General features: G+C 36.9%; 1 protein-coding gene across 1 annotated transcript in view; it reads left to right on the forward strand.

The window, feature by feature from the left end:
• Window positions 1–22,993, forward strand: part of DOK6 (docking protein 6) — a 237,007-nt gene that overhangs the window by 178,255 nt on the left and 35,759 nt on the right. Inside the window, exon 5 of the mRNA XM_045527531.1 lies at window positions 1,714–1,903. Within this exon, the coding sequence (XP_045383487.1) occupies window positions 1,714–1,903 (190 nt within the window). The remainder of the gene's footprint in view (window positions 1–1,713; window positions 1,904–22,993) is intronic.

A 22,993-nucleotide genomic window follows, 5' to 3' on the forward strand; every position in this document is an offset into this window, starting at 1 on the left:
CAGATTGTATCAAACAATGGGGGTGAACCTAGATTCAAAACTGGGAAAAATACTCAGTAATAAATCCCAAGCATATGCTCACTTTTTCTAATACCAGATTCTTGAGGACTTACTCAACAATACTTAATATTAGACCAGTATCTCTGGTCTTTTGTCCAGGTAACATTTAGTAAACCGTTTATTAGTTTTGTATTCTTACTATAATTTCATGTTTTGAATTTATATGTAACAATTGTTAAATAAAGAGTATAAAATGGAACTTTCTTGTTGTCACTGCACTGGAGCCCCAGATATTAGAGAATAATTTTGAAAAAAATATGTGCTGGTTTGTTCTACTGGAGCATGGCATCACTTTTCAAAAGCATTCCTCATGCTTTCTCTAACATTGCTACTTTCCTGGCAATATTTTAAAATTTCACAAATCAACAGTTCTCAAAGTGTGGTTCCCAGAGCAGCAGTGTCAACACCCCCTGGCAGTAAGTAGAAATGTAAATTATCTGGTTCCAACCCAGACCTACAGGTGGAGGAGGCTTAGCAATCTGTTTTTAAACAAGTCATCCAGGTAGTTTTGATGCACACTAACGTCTGAAAACCAGTACTCTAGGCAATAAAAACCAAATGTAGGTTCTTAAATTTTAAAAGTGGCATTATTAGACAGTGATTTAAAATGCCTGCCTGATGAAATTGTTTCACAAAGGTAAGCATTTTTAAATATCGTTTAATGGAGCCAATTTTAACCACTCCAGTTTGAAATGGTCTTTCTAGTAAGAACCTTACCAAATTTTAGTAAAACATATTGTATGCTACTAAGGGAATAAAATAATTTATTCATAGCAAAGGCAGAAAGATTCCTTCCTCATTATAATGGAATTCAGTGAAGTATGGGAAGGTAACTTGATGTGCTGCCTCATCTCTACATATCTAGTTTTCTGCTGGATTAAATTAGCTTACTTTTTAATTGAATCTGAAATCTATTAGGGGACAATGGATTTTGAATATTTGAAAATTGAAAATAATATTTCTTAGGATAATTTCTTTCAAGGATTGCAAGAAATAACACCAAAAGTTAAGACTGGAGAGTTCTAAAGTACAACAAGAAGGATTTATGTATTTTCATTTTGCTTACTAATGTCTTGAGTTCTGCAAGAGGCAGTAATGAATATCTGCAATTATCATATGCTGAATTTGACCATGATTACAATTTGTTTTGAGATATAAACTAAATTATCTTTGCCGTGCTTAAATAGTGAGTGAGTCAGTCTGAGTGCACATTAAATACATCATGTCACAAAGGTGAAACTGAGTAAGGTCTGGCTTAGAGTAAAGAAGCCATCCCTCACAGGAATTGTATCTGTGATACCCACTTAGACTGTGTGAAAAGGCAGACAGTAAGCACAATTTGGGCAGAAACTCCACTTAGCATTTGCCCTTATTTTCCCATTGTACAATTTAACTACTTATTCCTCACCATAGAGAATGCATGCAATGAAAAGTTATAGAATGAGTGAGTGAATGAACTAATAATTAAAAATACTTCAATCAACTCCTCTTCTCATACACAAAATGGAAACAGGTAGTGTTGTGCAATGGTTACCAGTATCACTAAGGGACGTGATAATGCTTTCTGAATTCTTTAGATATACAAATTGATACAGTATTGCCATAGACAATACTGTTTTCACGTAATTTTCTCCATTCTTTGTTTCTTTGCAGAACGATTCAATGTGTATCTTATGCCTACACCAAATCTGGATATTTATGGTGAATGCACAATGCAGATCACTCACGAGAATATCTATCTCTGGGATATCCACAATGCCAAGGTCAAACTGGTGATGTGGCCTCTCAGCTCATTGAGGAGATACGGTCGGGACTCGACATGGTTCACGTTTGAGTCAGGAAGGTAAGCGACCAAGTGCAGAGGTGTGTATTAGGCAGACCCCTGAGGGAAAGGGTCTGTCCACCCATTGCCCGGGGTGACCATAGCTTTTATAAAGGGTAGAAGTTACCAAATACATACTTTCTTCAGGTTCTTGTTGATAATCTAAATAGAATTGTGTTAATTTTATGGCATGTTAATTACTCCATTCAAAATAATTTCAGTCTCTTACATTAGCTAAAATGATTAATGTATGATAATTCAGAGCCATTTTTCCTGTGCATGTTTTAAATAAACAGTACTATTAATTGCTGAAAAAAAATTTCACAAAGAATGATTTAAATTTTGTTTTTAAGGCAAGTATGTTTGTTTCTCAATCACTGTGTTTAGTTGGAAGGCATAACTGCCTGAAATGCATGCTGGCTGCACACTCACTATTCACAGACATGGATTTAGACACGAGCTACGACTCACCGAATCCATGTCTTTGGGTTATGACCCCTTTGTGATATCCTTGTCACACACCCAAGACTCAGGTTTAGGGATTCTATATAAGAAAGACATGTGCATTCATTTCACACAAAGGACATGATTTATCACATTCTTAAGATGAATTCATGGTCTTATAAGGTAATTAGAGTAAGATTTCACTGCATCTGATATAACAATTTTAAGTTTATAACTTTCTTCTTACAAAACCATTAAATATTTATTCAAGGTCAGATTCTAATAATATCCATCGAGGGTAGGTCATATGTCTCTTAAAATTTTTAAGGAGCCAAAAAAAAAAAAAAAAAGAACCCTGAGCGGGAGTAATTTTACCAGTCTGGAGCCTTCTTGCACTGAGGTGATATTGAAGTCTCTACCACTTTGATTTCTCTGAAGAGCCTTGGATCCTGTTTACTTAGCAGCTATGAGCTTGTTCAACTATTTCTGCCTGCCTAGGTATTGAGTGTGGAATAGCAATCACACTCGGGGAACTATTGGTAAATAAAAATTCTCGTAAGAAAATGAATATTTTTAGGCATGTACACTATTTTAAAAATTATATGATTTTATAAAAATGGGTTGATATCTTTTAGAGATTCTCTGACCTGAAATCTATGCTACATTTTTAATGGCCTTAAAAGTTAATTTAATGTACATAAAGGAACTGCATGGGTGTGTTTGTTTGTTTTCTTCAGCACTAAACAACACCACCTCCAGGATCCCCTCTCCTAGATCTTTCTCCTGGGTACAACTATTTGTTTTCAATGTAGAACAATTTAACTATCTTGTCTATTCCATGATTTCAATAGGTTTCTACTCAAGATTGTCAATAGCCAGTAGTTTTCTTTCTTGTTTATATTATTCAGAATTTTCACTCCATTTACACCTACCCACATAATTTTTTAAGATCTTTCTATTTTGATAGAGAAATTTGGTATCTCCTTATTTTTTTTATTTATTTTCTCCTTTGTTTCTTTGTCTTTGAAATTGAAGATTTGTCCTTTTGTACAGAGTACATTTGGTTTTTTTTCCTGCTCTGAATTTTTGGTGTCCTTTGCTTTTTAATGATTGAGATAGTAACCATAATTTTGTGCATCTATCTTGTAAATTCCATATGATCTCACTCTTGTTAAATTGAGCAAAGGCCAGAAGGTGTCTTCCATGCTTGATCCACAAAAATAAAAGGGAGACACTTTGTTCACTGGGTCTGAACTGGTAGTGGGACTGGTGATGAGATTGGGGATGATTTAGAGGACAGATTGGTGGTGAAGCACGGCCAGTCATCCTAGCAAACCAAGCCAAAATTCTATACTTTCCTGGTTTTATTTTACTAGCTCATTGCACAAGGCATATCATTTGGTATAAAATTTAGCCATTTATTTATATTCTTATGTGCACTGAAAAGTAATACAATTGGATATGTCAAAATACTCTTTTCTCACTGACAGACTTTTTTAAATGCACTGTTAAATTCTAGTGTATCATTAAATTATAGTAATGAATAGTAGGAATGGGTCTAGCTAATTTATTCTGGAGGAATGTACTTCAGTTTGGTATAATGATATGCCGTAAGTCTCAGGGAGCACATACCCAGTGCAAGGACAGAGGAGAATACGGACCAGGCAGCTGTCAGTGGAATCGTCCTTAGCAGAACATGGCCTTGGGAGATGAATTAGTGTCATATTAGCTCAGAGCAATTGCTTTTTTATCACAATGATCATAACTTTGCATTTTAAGAGTAAAGAACAACCAATTTGCCATACAAGCTTATTTTCTCAAAAAAAATCACAAAAGATACTAGATCTGCAGAGAAAGTCATAGAATTCATGATTATGTATAATTTTATCCTGTGAAAGACAAAACTACTTTTTAAACGGCTGATATGGCATTTTCACTTCATATTACCTCATAAATATTGTAAGCAGAAACCAAGATGAGCTCAAACACCTGCATGAGAAAATTCAAGTGAGCCCTAAACTCTTATCTTATAAAATTATTGTTCAAAAACTAATCACCAATATTCAGCACAATGCTTAATATTACAAAATTCCTATTTAAAATACATGCCTCACTAACTTTGATAATATTGCCTCTATTTAGAAGCCTGGGGAAAATCTGGTTACAGATTTTTAACAACTGGAAATGTAAAGTAATACTTAAATATTGCAATAGAGTTCCTATGGAAAGACGGTTAATGGGAGCAAATGCTGTTAATACATATTATATGATCAAGGATTCTGGGATGTGGTAGGTAGGCTTGACTTATCCTTAAACATTTCTTGGTCAGGGATACAAAGAGAAAACCTCTTTTCTCTAATGCATGACCATGTAGTTAAAAGGAAAGATAAAGCAGAGAGTTCTTAAATATGATACAAAAGCATGAAAAAATATATACTATATAATACGGTAAATACATAATACCTATAAATTATATTATAGAAGGTATAAGGTCTAAGGTTAGCTAAGGAATTTCTAAAACATCCTCACATACAGGGTTCAAACGGGAGTTATCAATGCCCTGGATTATTTTTCCACAAATTACTATTTTATTTGCTGTTGAGAGTGTAGTGGCACACATTTCTTCACAAAAGAGTATACTGCTGTGAATCTAAGATGTTCTTCTGAACTATTGATACCTACCCTGCAAGCGTTATGCTGTTTGGTCCCATCTACCAGGAGTCTATAGTAGGTTTTTAGACAGCAAGCAGGACTCATGTTCCCTTCTCAAATGGTCCTAGAATGTTTCTTAACTAAAACGTTGTAGAGTTGCAATTCATTAAACTAGAATATAATTAAACTCAAGAGGAGATGCACCCACATTGCACATGACTTTAACTGAAGTGAGGAAAATGTGGGCGTGTGCACACAGGCAGTAGCAGCTACATCGCTACCACCAGCTGGCAGCCACCATTGGATGATGCTACTCAATAGAGGCCATAAATAGTAACAAAATACACCCCAATTTCAGGAATACTAAAATGCATAAGTATGTGTATCTGTTGAATGAACAAATTAATCAATGAATGGTTGCATTGTTCTAATGAAGCCAGCTGGGCGTGGTCTCACGAGAGACAAGAGTCGTGGTGTGGAAGCGGTGGCCCTCCATCAATCTCGGGAGGGGATCAAACGAGAACTGCACATCTCTCTCCACTGATTTCATTCCCTTGATTCCAGAAATCATTCCTTGATTTAATGACTATTAACAAAGCTTAGGAACTTTCTGAAGGAGAATTAAAAAGCCTAAGAGGAAGACCAGAACTGTCATTGTGATCCCTGTAGAGTGATGGACCAATTAGTGAAAAGCAATTCACATTGAAATGTGTGTGGATTCCACAAAAATGTATTGAACTTTAAAGTTAATCAAGCAAAAACTAAGATCAGAGCCTCCATTTCTAAGTCATTTAATTAATGCTTGGTCCTAGGGGAAAAGTTAGTCCTAGTATTATCATAGGAAGACATTTACCAAATTAGACACAGGGAAAGAAGAAAAAGCACTAAGGTCCTAAAAAGCTTTGTCTCACCATTATTTCTTTAGAATTAAAGGAAGGGTTTATGTAGACCCGTGATTTTTTTAACATCACATACATACATCCCTGATGCAAATTTTCACAGGGGCCTTTCCTATGTCCAGCAGTCCCCAACCTTTTTGGCAACGGGCAAGTTTCATGGAAGACAGTTTTTCCATGATGGGGAAGAGGGGAGGCGGAGCTCGGGCAGTGATGTGGGCGATGGGGAGCGGCTGTACATACAGATGAGGCTTTGCTCGCTCACCTCTTGCTGTGCACTCCCCGCCAACAGGCCACAGACCAACACCAGTCCGTGGCCGGGGGGTTGGGGACCATAGTCTATACCATCTAATTAAAACTCTATTAGACATTATGATTTAAATCTTTTTGTAATATCAAAAACCCCATTTATTCTCTGGCCTGCTTTTATTCATCTGTCAAACACGACAAGAAGAAATAGAGAAATAAAAATGGCTAACACATAATCCCTGCCCTTAATGAACTCGTAGGGTGGCTGGAAGACAGATCAGTGAATGATTACAGTGTAACGCAGGAATTGTAATAAAAGAAACCGCAGGAAGGTTAGACATTGGGAAAATAGGTTAAGTTGTGCGATGTAATTTAAAAAATAATAATAATGTCAACCCCAAATCTCTGTGGTTAAACACGACAAAGGTTTATTTCTCACTTAAACTGTGTCCTACGCAGGCTGGGACAAATCACCAGAAAGCCAAGCTGTTGTAATGTCCTGACTCAGACGTCTTAATACTAGACCGCCTCGGTTGCCTCAGCGGGAGAAGAGGATGGGAAAATTCTCCCACGGATGTGTTATGGACTGAATTGTGTCTCCCCAAGATCCGTAGGTTGTCACCCTAACCCCCAGTGTGACTAACAGTTGGAGGTAGGGCCTTTTGGAGGTAATTAAGGTTAAATGAGGTCAAAATGGTGAGGTCCTAACCCAGCAGGATTGGTGGCTTTACAGGAAGTGGATGAGAGAGAAATCTCCCCCCCCAGTGCCCTTCTCCCCCCGGCATGCCAAGGAAAGGCCGTGTGACACACGGGGAGAAGGTGGCCATCTGCACCTGGCAGGAGCCCTCGCCAGCACCCTGATCTCAAACCTGCAGCCTCCACAACTGTGAAGAAATAGATTCCTGTTGTTTAAGCCACCCAGTCTGTGGTGGTTTTATGACAGGCTGAGCTGACGAATACAAAACATTTAAGTAGTCTGGCACAGAGACGATGCATGTTACTCCCGTTAATACCCCATTGTCCAGAGTATTGTCTCACACGGCCGTCTAACTGCGAGGGGGCGGGCGGAAGCCAGAGAGTATGTGAGATACTTGGAAAGCATCACTGTCTCTGCCGCAGTCATCTCTTCCCCTCTGCAAAGACCCCTTTTCTCTCTTCTTCCTGCACACTCAGTCTTTCCCTGAGGGAGATAACCCCAAAACAAATCCATCCAGCCACTGATTCTAGCTCAAAGTCCCGAGTCTGCAGGTGATTTGTAGCAGTGTCTACATCAGGTCTAGTTATGACTTCTCTTGGTTCCAAAAGAATGATCAAACCCATTTTTCAGCCTCTACCCACCCCACGGGATGAACAGTGGTTTCAGAGGAACAGGAAGCCCATCCCTGCACATGCCCCCAGTCGAGAAGGATGGGGAGACAAGAAGCAAACAGGCACCGGGTTGGGAGTTCTCAAACGCTGCTTCCTGGATACCCTGAGGGTCTTTATACCCCAAGAGCCAAGGAGGATCCCTCATAGGCCCTCACTCTGCCCTCTGGGAGGAACTTGCTCATCCTCTGTTTTGCTTGGCTCTGCCCTCTGCCCCTGGGAGAATGTCCTTTATCATTGTCCCCCTTGGCCGTATATGAGCTGGACTTTGGGAAAATGTTCTCTTGGAGATGCTGCAAGTTTCTGCCCTGAGAAGTGATGTTAGAGATCTAAAGGTTATTGAGTCTTAAAAAGTCATAAACATTTTTGATTTACGGATTTTTTTCCCTATAAAAGTTTGCCAAAAATTTTACTAGACTACTTGTATATTTAATTCCAGTTGATCATATGTACCAAGGGTAATAACCACTATTTGGAAACTGTTTTGGGGGACATACTTCTCAGATTGGCTGTTTATTTCAGCAACTCTCTTTTGATGTGGAAAGTGTTCCAGTAGGAGCAGGACTCACTAAATCAATTCTTTGCCCTGGGTCATTTTTATCTAATTAATAGAGTAGAATGGGCACCATCCCCTTAAACTGCCTGTTACCTTGACACACCTTAATCAATTGACAGGCTTTAGCAATAGATGTGGAGATAAGACACTTCATCTGCTTTTTTCCTTGAGGCTGTTTTAACTTGCTTTTGTTACTTTTAAAGACTTTCTTAATTTTATCTCCTACTCTTTGGTGTCTCAACCTAGTTATCTCTTCCAATTTTGCAAGGTTTTGAATTTTTCAAATCCCTTTCATTTTTTGCTTACAAATTCTCAATTTCTTTCTTAAGAGCCTCTTTCTTTGCAGTACCTTGCCAGTCAACAAACACCATTAATGTTTTGTTATATACTCTCTAGATGTTGTTGGGGAAATAAAATTAAAAACAAAATCTTCCCCCAACCCAGAAATTCTCTCTATGAAGGTAGGAAAGAAATAAAACACTCTCACTATTGAATGCTATTAAACCAGAATGTGGTGTGGACTGCAGGCAATCTGCTAAAAGACATTGCAAAGACAGAAGGACAAATCTCACCCTTTTATGTAGCCAAGCAGATACAGCCCATTACATACATGTTTCCAAGATAAACAGTAACTGGTCTCAAGTAAGAGAACTTGACAGCACCATTTGTCACACATGGCTCATCCTGGTAATTGGGGTGACCATCTGTGTTAGCTAATTGGCTTTATGCAGAGGAAAAACAAACTTCTCATATCTTTATGACAAGAGATAATTTTGCAAGTTGGAGCTAGGTAGCCCTAGAAGTTAAGCACCCTCCCTCCCTCAGAAACTAAGGGATAGGGATGCTGCCTCCCTCCAGGTTTACATGTCAAAGAGATGGTTCCTGGATCCCTGAGAAAGGTATTTCAGGATCTTAAAGCTGAGGAAAGAGCTATTTGGTTTTCAAAAGAACTATATACATTTCAAAGAGAGGAGAAAGTACTCACAAGTTTTCGAAAGTAAATGCCCTCCCCACTCTCAACTGGGAGAATTAAGCCACTTATGTTTATTTTTTTGTCCCCACAATCTAGAAGCTCATTCGCCCTGCAGTTGACCTACCAAGTTATCCCGAGTTTTACTAAGAGGCAAGAGTTTCACCGAATGTCTCACCACTGCATAATATCATTTTTCCAGCTTTCGTATCACTTTCCTTTATCCCTGGCCCAACCACTATTTCAGTGTCACTTATTTCAGGAGTATATATTTATTTATGACAGCAGCACTCTTAGGATCACACAGACTTATCCTTAAATAACAAAATCTCAGTGGTTAATGCCACAGGAACGTATTCCTCACTCAAGCTAGTCCACTTTGATTCTGGGCAAATATCCTGGGCCATCAGTACAACACTTGCATCAAAAAATAAGTCCTTAGGCTTAAGCACACATCCCTTCTGCTCAGCTCTTTGTCAGGAACTAGTCATACGACTCCCAGACTGCACTGGCTGCGAGGAAACATAGGGGAGCATGAGACATTTAGCTCATGCTCAGTACTGTCTAGCAAAAGGGCACCAAATCCAATTTTAGGGACGTAGGAAAGGTTCACTGAAGGAGACAGTCAGCGAAGAGAATCATAAAAAAATGAGTTGGAATTATTCCAGGTGCAGTGGGAGGCTGGCTGGGGACGGAGGGGCCCAAGGGATGGGAGCACGGGCAGAGCATAGATGTTCCTTGTTAGTGGTTTTCTGCCGCTGGAGGTCAGAGTAAGAAGCAGAAGGTGGGCAGAGAGTTTGTTAGAAAGGCCGATAAGACTCAGAACCAGGAGTGCTTCGTAGATCATGCCAAAAAAAACTTGGACTTTATCTTATAGACAGCAGGGAGTTGCTTTTAATGCAGGCAAGTAAACATAGATTTAAATTTTAGATATGTCTATCTAGTGACTTTGTGGAAGCTATTTTAATAATGAATCCTTTAACAAGGTTAATAATTTAAAATAAACAGTGTGTACCCAGGTCATTATTGTCTGAGCTATCCTGGTATAAAACAACGTGGGAGAATGAATCAGACAACTCAGACGTGACTTCTGGGTCCACCAGCGCTTTCCACATGCCCTCGGTTACACTCTATTAACCTTTCTGAGGCTTCATTTTCTCGGCCACAAGAACTTGATAAAAATATATTCTATGTCCCCCTTCAGTGCTGATATGAGGATCAAATAAAATAATGTGCTTTGAAACAAGGGCTTTGAAGGCCATCAGATGTAACACAAATATGAGAGATGATTAAATTCAGCACACACCGATTTTTACATGTACAGCACAGGACAATAGAGGGAATCAAATAGGATCCCTTCTTTTAAGAAATCAATGTTCTTCCTTGAAGAAGCTACAACAACAGAGCATGATTTCGTAGCTTGAGCTGCAGAGTGTAATTACAAAACAGAGTCTGTATGTTAACCAGTGTGCGGAATATGAAGACACAGAAGGGGTTCTCTCTGGGGACGGGATCACCTGCAGAGGCGACGCGTGTATCACTGTTGGTCGCAGCTGCTTAGACCACTTTGTGAAACCTTCCTTAAGAGCACTCTTCAAAGCAAGTTAATGTCCCCTCAAGAAGATCAATTGTATGACTCTGGGTTCATTTATTTTAACGGCGGTGATAACCACATGCATTAGCCTCACAATCTGTGAGCACTAGGAATGAAGTGCTGAAATTACTATTTTTAGTTAAATAGCCTAGTCTTGTCAAAGTCTCTTACAAATGAAAATATTTAGTCTTTCATTAGTCAAAGGAATTAACTTACCCTTGGCACAAATGTTAATTTTTTACATTTTTTTATTGCAATAGTTTTCTATTTAAAAAAATAGGTTGATATATGTGTACTCAGTCATCTGCTTTTGATGTTAAAATTTCCACAACAAAAATCTAAAAGAAGGCGGGGCGAGGTGGCTCATGCCTGTAATCCTAGCACTCTGGGAGGCCGAGGTGGGTGGATCACGCGAGGTCAGGAGTTCGAGACCAGCCTGAGCAAGAGCGAGACCCCGTCTCTACTAAAAATAGAAAGAAATTATCTGGCCAACTAAAAATATATACAGAAAAAATTAGCCGGGCATGGTGGCACATGCCTATAGTCCCAGCTACTTGGGAGGCTGAGGCAGTAGGATCGCTTGAACCCAGGAGTTTGAGGTTGCTGTGAGCTAGGCTGACACCATGGCACTCATTCTAGCCCGGGCAACAAAGCAAGACTCTGTCTTAAAAAAAAAAAAAATGTAAAAGAAGAAAAAAAAATTATAATTACTTTTGTCTTTACAAGATTATTTTTTTTCTTGGTGTTGAATAACTTCTAGATAAAGATTGTGAATTCACCAGTATCTTTATCCATATCAGACACACATCATATTATATATACTTGATCATGGTGGTAATTAATTCATGATGTGCATTTTAAGCTCATCCTGTATTTCCCTAAAATTTAAAAAAATATAATTATCTAGGTTTTTCAGCATCAGCAAAAGAGTAAAGAAAAATAATATTTCTCATGTTGTAAAGAAAATTTAAATTGTCTCAAAATCAGCTCTTCCAAAACTATTTTTTTGCTCTTATATTTCCTTTTAATATTTTTATGGGCTTGTATTTTCATTATTTTGTTATAACTTCCTGACCACTTGATTTTTGTTTAAATTTACACGTTCACTTAATTCAATAATTTCCATTAGTATAAATGAAGGAGATCAGAAGAGGTTTAAAAAAGGTTAAAAAGGGAAAAAACTAATATTATAAACACAGGTCTAATTCTCATATATATTACAGCACAAAAGTCTTTCAAAATAGGTATTCTGGTCCTTATTATCACAAATGAAGGGAATAAAACTCAAGAACCATAATCGATTTGCCCCAGTACAGAGCAGGACCAGTCCAAATCTAATAGTGCTGCAAAAACACATGTCCTTCTCATTATAATACAGTTTTGCTAATACTTCTTAATTTTCATGAGTATAGGTCAACAGAAGTAATTTATGTAGTGGAAGTTCATGGTTTCCAGTAGCAGTTACTAATAGATGATGAGAAGATGTTGTATCTTTTGCTACAAGGAGATGTTAGATTATGAAAAACAAAATAAGTGTTAAATATAGAACAAAAATGTAGTTCAACACTTCCAGACACTAGAATTTTTCATGAATATTTCTAAGTGGATCATGGATTGATAATTGCCTTAAAAGAATTACATTTTATTTTACATCAGTCCTGTCTTTTTTATGCTAACATATGTGGGTTAATATTTAACATGCTGTAAGTTAAAAAAAAAAAAAAAGATAATTCAGTCTCTCATAAGATAGTTTTCCATGAGACCAGAAAGTGGTTAAACCTCAAATGAAATTGGGTATTTTTTTGTTCCCTTTATTTTACTATGAAGAGTTGGCTTAGGTTAAATCTGTAACTTGGTTTATTCAAAACTGGCTCTATTTTCACCTGACGCAAGCTTATCTTGATAGAGCACACACAGGGTGCCCGGGGCCGTGGAGCACAAGGCCCCACGTTTGCTGCGGGTCTTACATCTGCCCGTTAGCTTTGGTTTTCCCAGTGGGGTTCTTCAGGCTAGATCTACAGTTCCAGGGGAATATTATTAGTTTGTTATAGTTAATTAACCCTGCAAGGAGAAGTGAGAAAAACCTTCCAAGTTCATTTTCCGTATATGGCACCTGGAACGCAGGCTTTATAAGACACTTCAAATTGGCCTCATTTAAGTGGAACAAAGAAAATGAGTGCACAAAGACCCTGAATCCATGATACACTTTCCTTCAGGCCTATTTCCAAATGAATATTTTAATTTACAAGTAGAATTAGTGGGCAGTTAGCACTATGGAACCCATTACAGATGAAAATAAAATTGTGATGATAGTGGAATCTTTTAATGATCAACCAGGTAACAGATACTCAAATAAAATCACTGTTTTTAAATTTATGATTAAAAGAACCATCACAATTTCCATACAGTTGTTAAAAATAAAGTTGTTTGTAGAACTTTTTACTAAATTTTAGTTTTCATATTGATAAAAAATGAACCAATGATCTGGTATACCTTCTGAATCATTTCTTTTGAGAAACAGTGTTAACTTAGACTACAATTATTAGATACGGAAAATACCATTACCCTATTCTTTAGTAGGAAAACTTATTTGCTCTTTGAAATTCTGAACAATCTATTTTCATCTGACATTTGTTTTTCCAAATACTCTTCGAGGCATCACGTTTACTTTCTCATCCATCACTTAATATGTTTTAATCATCCATCAAAAATGTCAAATAAATTAATTTTATCCCATTTTGTAAAGTTACTGTTAAGTCAAGTAGGAAAACAGGCAATATCACTTCATGTCAAAAGTAGTAGAAGAAAAAATTTTTCCTGACTCTTAGTCCTGTGGAGATTCTATGGACTATTCTTGTAGACTACTAAGAGGGCCCTTATACTCTGTTCACATGTGTGATCATGTATTTTTGTCAGATAGAATATTTATTTTCTATTCTTCTTATTAAAGGGCCTTCAAAATTGTATAAGCCTTGAGCCTCACAAAACTTGCATCTGTACCTGCTCGCTCTTGTATCTGTTTAATTACCTCACCCATACGGGTAATTGGATTTGTATAACCATCTCATATGCTTTTACACCTCCTCCTTTTCAAATGGAATCAGTAAAACTCACTGCCAAGATGGTAGGTCTGCATTGGTGTTACGGTAGATCACTATGACATATGGTGATGCCTGAATCACATAGGAATTAATACCCCAATCTTAGCCCTAACCCCCTCAGTACTCACAGCAAAGTAATAAAAATAAGTTATGGACTCAATAAGGTATCCCACTATGGTGGAGGAATTTAAGCACCTGATCTGTGATTCATTTCCCTCTTGAGTACCACTAAAGAGACCTCCAAAGGGACAGAAGGTGATCTGGTCTAAGCTCCTTATAAACATGCTGGTGAGTGACCCTCTGGTAAACAGACCAGTGATATTTGCTAGGAAGAGATTCCCTATCGGTGGCAGGCTCTTAGCAGGATGCTCCTAGGTTAGGATTACCTATGGTAAACTAAACCTACAATTTATGGACTTAGGGGGCAGAGATCCATGGAGAATGCCTCTTAAACTAAACATTTGGGGTATAAAATAAAAATACTTCCTAACTCAAACACTTCTTGTTGGGTGTATTAGTCACATAGTTCACTTAGGGACCTCATGTGATCTAAGTTAGACAGTGCACATCCAAAGCCGGAAGCAAGGTCCCAGGGAGCTGCCTTCGACACCTCAGACCTCCTCCTGCTTTGTCTGTGCCACTTGATTGTTTCTATTCGTGGGAAAACTTGATATTTGGTAAAAATCTTTTGATAATTTCACCCTTTTTGTTGGTTCACCCACCAATATGCTCAAAAATGACTGACAGGGAATATGGCAAATAAATTTAGGACAGAAATTATGGTTCATTAATATTGCTTATAAATGAGTAATCCTTAAAAATAAATATTTTTAGCAATACATCTGGTCAGACGATTAAATAGTAAATAAAATAGATGTTGCAAATAGATGTTTATAAATACCAATACACCACAGTAGTTGAATAAAAAGAGCTTAGAAGGAGATGTTGCAGAGCAATTCACCTTGATTTTGCAATATTTTTATATGATAAATATTTAATTCATGCAGTGACATTCTCCAAAATGTGAAGACTGTATTTGTCAATGTATAAAGAATTTCGGTAATTTGAATTATGCTTTCATTGGCTCACAGAATGACTCCAAGAATAGATAAATCAAGAAAGTTTTGGTATAAATAATACATGTGCACTTAAATCATGCCACAGGAACTTATTTTGTATATTTATTATTATGTGTTATTTTATGTAATAAATATAATATGGGAAACCCATTACCTAGGAAAAATCACTAGAATGAAAAAGCCTTTATATCTGACTAAATTTGGCCCTATTGCATTATACATTTCTGACATTAAGGTCATGTAATGAAGTGATTTAAACTAGAATATGAAATCTGCAGGAAAACCAGTCTGGATTAAAATTCCCTTGTGCAAGATAGTTAACTACTTTGAGCATCAGTTTTCTCATCTAAAAACTTGAGATTAATTTTGCCCAGGCCATGTGGTTGTCTTTAGAATTAAGTGAGATGATGCACATACAAAGAAATTACCACAGTGCCTGACAAAAGGTAAGCACACAGTAAATGGGAGCCACATTTATTATTCCTGAGACTCATTGATGTCTTCTTTAAAATTTTAAGACAGTAACTGAACTGAAAGGACACAAGAGCTTTCTATTAAAAAAAAAAAAAGTAGCAATCAGGTCCCAGGGCAGTGTGCACACGTGCTAAACTAGCATATGGACTGACAACTTTTCAGATTGCAGGAGCTTCGGTTCTCCTCTTCTCGCGCACCCTGTTCTGTGTGGTAGAACTGTCAAGTGCAATGTTAGTCAAGTGCAATGTTAATCACAGGCCTGATGGGGATTCAAAACCACAGCTTTCAACATTTGGCTTTGCGCATGAATGATCTCTTCCAACCTTACAGTCTTTGAAATAACGCACGCTCTCTAAAGTTACATGCGCCTGGCTCATGCTCCATTACTCTGTAAAGGGATTGTGTTTGAAACAAGCAGGATCTGAATCAGTCCTGTTGGCATTGAAAGTCCCCACTGACTTTCTATTTGCTCTCCTGTTTCCACTCTGAACCCATTCTACTGGTGCACTTGGTGACTTTTGAGGCTACTATGGTTGCCTTCATTCTATTACTCCTGTATTAAGACAATTGGCAGAAAGTGGTTCATTCAGCAGAGAGCTGGAAAACAAAACGATCAGAAGAAAAAGGAATGCTTTAGCAACATTATTTCAGCAGCCAAGTCTCAAATCTATTCAAATGGATTCATTTATATTTCCTCCAAACATGCTAAGCAGGCTAAGATGCTGAGCTGTCTCTCCTGGGGAGGTCAAAGTGTGACATAGAACTCTCCCAGATAAAACTGTGCCTCATTAAGAAAGTATTCTTTTCTACCTACTAGATTATTGAGGAAATTAAAGTTGGAGACTCATTTAATCCATATTATTCCCTAATGCTACACTTTGAAGGGTTAACAGGAAAAATATATCTGAGAATGTCACTATACATTGACCACTGTGCGGCAATTTAATATGTAACTACTACATTAAGTATAATTATAAATGATCAACTACAAATATATTGCAACAGTGTTATAATATGGATATTTCTATTTCCTCTTCACTTTGGAAATAGTGAAAACCTTGATCTGAAATAGCTAGGGTTTTGTTTTATGTAATTATTTGTACAGGCTTTGCTGATTATATACTGTGTCCATACTGTTCTGTTCCTATGCTAATTTGTCTTAAAATGTCCCTACTTTGTTTCAAGACCCTTAGTGCTATTTAAAGAAAATTCTCAAACTACGCCTATAGCTGTTCAAAATTGCTTTAGATAACAGACTTTCTGCAGAATTGACAAAAATGTCTTCCCCTGGTTACTTATAATCTGGAATTGATTTTTCTTTAAATTGTACTCCTACCTTAGAATGGTGTTTCAAATTCTCCTTTTGCTAAGAATAATTTCTGAATTATTTCTAATTCCAAAAAATGGACACCCAAGTGAGCAAAACTGTCCACTCCAACTCCTAGGGAGCATTGATTTGATTTTTACCCCTGTAGTTTTGCTTTTTTTTTTCTAGAATGAAATTTAAATGCATATCTGGCTACTTTCACTTAGCAAAGTGCTTCTTAGATTCTTCCATGTTGTTTCATGTATAGGAGTTCATTCTTTCTTATTATGGTATGAACATATGCATATAGTATAACTCCTTTAACCCACTCACCAGTTAAGAATTTTAAACCATATTTTAGTTTCCTGATTTATTCTTTCTTATTATGGTATGAACATATGCATATACTATAATTCCTTTACCCCACTCACCAGTTAAGAATTTTAAAACATATTTTAGTTTCTTGATTCATATAAACTCTTGAGTTCTGGTTTTAAGGAATAATTCTCTCTAACCCGTTTTGCACCACAGGCAAAGAGATTGATTCATTTTATTCCATAAATTCCTGGAATCCAGTGTATATATCTTTCTGGATTTTAATCCCTACATAATGTGATTTTTCATGACAAAAAGCTTTTGTAAAACACAAAGATTATTGTGTAAAAGTATTCATTAAGCCTATTTATATTTCTCAGTGGGTAAAACATAAAACTTTAAAAAAATGAGAAAAAAATATGAAAATGATAGAAAAAATGAGAAAATATATTTCATATTGCACTTAATAAGTCTCATAAATAAATATAAAGTTACTCAGAGAACATGGGTACTTGTTTTTAATGTTTTATTATCATTTAGGTATGATGAGGTCAATAGATTAGGAGATTATTTCCATTGGAAATATGGCTTGTTAGTTTCCAAGAGGCGCCACGGCAACAGGAGCCACACAAGGAAGAACTGGGCAGAGAGAGGGAAACTGGGCAAGAGCCTCTGTTGTGGAACTGGTGAGTGAAGTCAACAGGTTTAGGATTGTTTAGTCTGAATAATTTCAGCAGGCTCTGGGGCAAGGAGGCTGTTCCTAGTGGTCGGATGCCTGGCCCTGGACCGATTAGGGCAGGTGGATGGATAGTGCCCCAGAGTTTAAGAGCCTGATAAAGGAGGTGGCTGGGGGTGTGGGCCCTGGATTGGTTGGTTTGCACTTTAAAAGCCCACCTTTGGGTTAGTTGTTTGCCATCTCTAGGAATCCTGCAACCCTTGTAGGGGCCAACCCTTCAGTGTCAGTAAGCCACTAGATGTCAAAGAATCAGAATACAGAAAATAAAGAATATGGTTAATACAGTAACGTGTTTTCTAAGTGTATCCCTTTAGGAAGTGTAACTCTTCTGATGCTTTTAAAATCGGTAGAAAGTTGCCTTGTCCAACCTTATGTGGCAGAACGCCGTATCATGGTAGCTACAGGGAACAAGGACAGAGGAATCTGTGGGGTCCACACTGAGTCTTAGAGACACTGAGGAGTGGATTTGCCTTTTCTTTCATTTGAAATTCCCTGAGGAGCCAAAGCGATCGTGAGCAAGCGGAAGAGAAGAGTTGGGGCGAGAGCACAGTTCACAGAAAGGTGAGGGGGGCATGCAGTTTCCATGCAGCAAGAAGCGGCCCTGAGTCATTTAATCCTCTATTCAGAAAGCAGTAAACTCTTATGTGAGTTGAAAATAACAATACAGCACATTTTATTAAGAAAGGAATTATGAGGCAAGGGTTGGAAATAACAAGGTAATAAAATTGTTAGAGAAATTGTTTCTCTACTATTACGATGAAGCTGCTATTTAGCTTAAAAAGGGAAGGATATTTTAAGTCATGCCTGTCAAAGAGTGAGTAATCACTTTCTATTGTGTTCATAGCGTTGCCTCTCATAAGTGGAGGAGAACTTGCCTAGTCATGAATTCTCTACTCAAATAATCGCAATAATATTCACTATAAGCACCAACTTCATCTCCAATCGGCGGGTCCTCTATTGGATCCTGATTTTTTAATGGGACTAAAGACAGCATTGACCTGGATGAATACTGGAAGGGAGAACCAGGATAACCCTCCTAATTTATATATGAATATACTAGATTCTGACAAAAAGGAAAATTGGAAGCTTTGCTCAAAATCTAAATGAAAGTGAAGACATTGGGAGTACAAATATCATGGTTTAATAATTGCTAGATCTTAATAAGTCTATGAACTTAGAAATGGAAAGAATATAGCTAAAATTGTTGAAAGCAAAATGTAATCTACACCTAAAAGTCCTAGGCTCCATGTGGTTGAGGACTGGTTTACAAAAGCATTAATTCTCACCAACAAAGCATGCTTTAAAGATTAGGCTTGGAGCCATGATTTAACCAACACAAGACTTGCATTGATGATATTTAGGCTGACTTTGAACTCATTATCTTTACCTCCCAATTTCTGAACTGAAAGGAAAATTTGCTAGGTAATAGGATTACAGTAAGTGGTGCTCATCAGGGAAATTCGTGTTTGCACTGATGTTTGCATTCCCCTTCTGATCCTATATGCTAATTCTAAATTTAAATGTGCTTGCTTAACACAATGAAGAAATTTTCAAAGAATTGCTCAGGTGATAAATAGAAAGTTTTAATCCAAAATGCAGATCATTTAAATTTAAGTTACCATTGGCACAGAATATCAAAATTGATTGATTTCCTAAGGGATACTCAAATCTGAATTCATATAGTTGAAAATCTTCTGTCTAATTTTTTGCTATAATTTACATGGACATGTACTTAATCAACCCCATTTGTCTCATCAAATAGTCACAAAATTTTATGGTTCTTGGACTCTGGTTTTTGTAATGAGGTTAGCATGGTGATTGTATGACTTTGTTTCCTTAAAAATTATTTCTTAAAATCAAAACCAAACTTTAAAATATTATCAGTAAGGCAATTCAAAAGTGACTATTTTAATCAAATGTAGATACTTTAAAACTTATAGAGGTGAAATATGTGGATGCCTATATATAGGACTAAATACAACCAGAATGGAGGGAAATTTTACTTTTGCTCTTAGACATGCCCTATATACAGTCCGCCCAAAAAGTGTATTGGTAGGTTCAACTTTGGCTTTCTTATCATTTTATTATTAACGTTGCTTGCGTTCACTAGCAAAAAAAGTGCATATAAATTTCAGAGCTTGCCTTCTTCAGGCCTTAAAAAAGAAGAACGTAGCCCCATGTACCTGTGATATTATACAAATATCTAGATTTAAAAGTTCCCTCCTGTGTTTTTTTCAGGAGTTTGTTTTAGTAAATGTTATAGAATATATACCTCAAATCCTTCTCTAAAAGTTATTTTCTCCAACAAGCATATGTGTTCCTGGCACACACTAGGCACTCAGGAAGTGTTTACTTAATTGTTTGAAGCTGTGTGTAGCCTAAGTCAACTATTTGCTTGAAGAGTGAGAAGTTTTTATTTTGGTTTACTTCCTCTTCAAGCAGCAGGTGCTTCACGAAGTACTCAGCAGAGGTTCCAAGGTAACTAGCTATAGATCCGACCAAAACTTTAAAAGGAAATAAATATAAAGTTTTCAATGAAAATATGCTTAATACAATATAAACCATAAAAGTAGGACCAATGATGCTTTGGCTGTATAAAACAAAAAAATAAGCTTAATTTATTTTCTTCAATCACATTGTGCTGTTGTTTGCAGAACACATTCAGGTGCCTTCTTTAACTGCAATAAGCACTTGCATCTCTGTGTCCTGACACTAGCCATCCATCAGAAAATGCTAACTGTGTGAGTTCTTTCTTAAGCCTTCTCCCTTGGAAGGAATTTTTTAAATGCAACAGAGACATTATTATGAATTTACTTAAAGTATGTATTTTATACATTTATTGAGAACAAAAAATAGAGAAAATAACCACTAAAGAATTATTTTTCTTGCAGTTACAAAAGACAACTTAAATATATATATGCATATATATATATAAACACAGTATAAACAGTGCTGTCTTCTTAAATAGAATGAAGCTAAAGGATCATTGAAAGTTTATTCTCTGTAATACAAACTATGAATATACTGCATAAAACCTGTCTGATCTGTCCTTAAACAGAGAGGCTTAATTGATGAGAGGAGTCTTAGACTGCAAAGCATCAGTTCCAAGGTACATGTGGATTTGGAATATTATGGTAACTTGGGAAATTGAAACCTCCCTCAATAAAGATATGGAGTTATTTCAAATCTCTTTTCAGTGGAGATCTTAATTTGATTCCACATTGTAAAATGAAATCATATGTTTGGGTCTATGTGTCACTTTTGATCACTGTTGAAGAGATTTGATATTCTTAATATGTTCAGGGAGGAAAATGATGCTAATTCATTTACACCTTTGAACTTCTGGTTCATATTTATAAAAGAGGGTATTATCCAAGTATGTTATTATTCTTATCTTGAAATGAGTGCCTTCAAACAACCTAGCAACCCTCTTAGTGAGTAAAACATTAGCAGTGAATAAGCCTCCTGTTTCAGCCTGGGCAATTCTCTCCTTTGATCTAAAACTAGGAGGACATTAATGACCAAGTTCTAGAGACATCTACTATGCCATCTCCCCTAAATGCCCATTTCTTTGGTACCTGTCTCAGAGAGACTTGTAGAAGTCAGCTCTCCAGGGCACAGTGCCAGCGAGACAAGACAAGGAAGGATAGAGAATAGATGCCAGGGTACAAACAGGGAGCAACTAATACGTCCAAGGTCACCTAAGTCATTATTAGCACAACCCAGAATAGAAACCCCTGTCTATGGAGACAATCCAAACTCTTTTTTTCAACTAGAAAATTTAAATTATAAATAATAGATTACTTTTTTTGGCATGCCTTTATATTAACAGCAAAATGCTTCATATCTCTAAAGTTAAATTCAAGCACATTTATGTTAATTTAAAATATTAATAACAAATATTCATCATGAAATCTAAAATGACAGCACAGGATCCTGAGAAAACATATATCATTGCTCCTTACTAGTAAAACTGGTTAAAAATGAACCCTGCAATAATATTTAAAAAATACTAAAGAAATAAGAAATATGCCCGAAAAGAAATTGTTTTCTTACTCTTTGTGGCAAGGAAAATTGACATGTTTTAAAGAGAACCCCACAGAAAAAAATATATGAAGTCACCCAAATCCAAAGTCAGGAACCAAGCCTTTTTCATTTATTCCAATCCTAATCAACTATAAATATTTTTATAGCACATTTCTATTAAATATGCAGAAAGCTGACAATAGGTTTAGTAATGAGTTATTTTGCCTGCAATTCTGACTACATCATCTGCATGCTCTGCTGGAATAAATATAATGCAACTTGCTATAGGGGAAAGATAGCACAACCCCTGAGAACAAAAATGAATTCAAAAAGGCAACATTACTAGAGCTATATAATCAACACCTTCCACTGCAAAAGAAACAGGTTGAAAAATGACCTTTACATGAGCTGGTGAAATAGCAAAATGTTTTTTGTTCCCTTCTCAAATGTTGTCTTGTGTTGGTGGAAGCAGAGGCAGATTTCCCCCATGGAAAGCTGCCACTTTGCCAGGGGAAGCAGTTTTTCACAGGCAAATTCTCTGACAGGGACAATTGGTAGTTTGATAGAACACACGCTAGGGTGTGATTGGGCCTGTCAGAGGTATTGTGGGCCACAGTTTGAGAGCAGGAAACGCCATCTCTAAACATAGAAAATGCACCATCATCGGGGGATGTAGCAGAGGCTGGTGATATTCAAAAGCACAGCAAGAAAATATTTGTGAAGGAGGATGTTTTAACTCGCCAGTTAGGTGGTGTAATGCTCTTGTGAAACCATCTCTCATAATCACACTAATAATATCACTTCGTAGTGCTTGACAAACGCATTCAAAATGCATTCATATTTTGATCATCACAGCAATCTTCTAAGGTGTGTAAGGCAAATAGCTTTAGAGGTGATCGGCCATAGCCTTGGAGGTCAGGTGACTTTTCCAAGGCATCCGAGCTGGGCCCAAGCCCTCTGGCTCCTCTGTGCATTTCCCCAGGATGCTCCATGCCTTCTGAAGGCATCATTTTAACTTTGTAAGTTTTCCTTCCCACAGCTCTGTGTACTCTGGTGCAGCTCAACCTCTTACTCCTGGTCTCAAAACCTTTACCGCATCCACTGACATCATACTAATTGAAAAGAAACACAGGAGATTTGCTTTTTAGTTCTCTCTTGTTTTCTACCTTACTAATTCTTTCTCCCCTTCAATTTGTAGGAAAGCCTAATGAAAATAGCAAGAGAAATAATCATTGGGAATTGAAATGTGTAATCAATCCCTGGATGGAAAAAATAGTATGAATTGTATAAATAATAGATAATTTTATAGCTCAAGCATTTAATATCATAGACAAAAGAGCAATATAAA

The sequence above is a fragment of the Lemur catta genome, chromosome 16 (assembly GCF_020740605.2).
Source record: "Lemur catta isolate mLemCat1 chromosome 16, mLemCat1.pri, whole genome shotgun sequence".
Lineage (NCBI taxonomy): Eukaryota > Metazoa > Chordata > Mammalia > Primates > Lemuridae > Lemur > Lemur catta.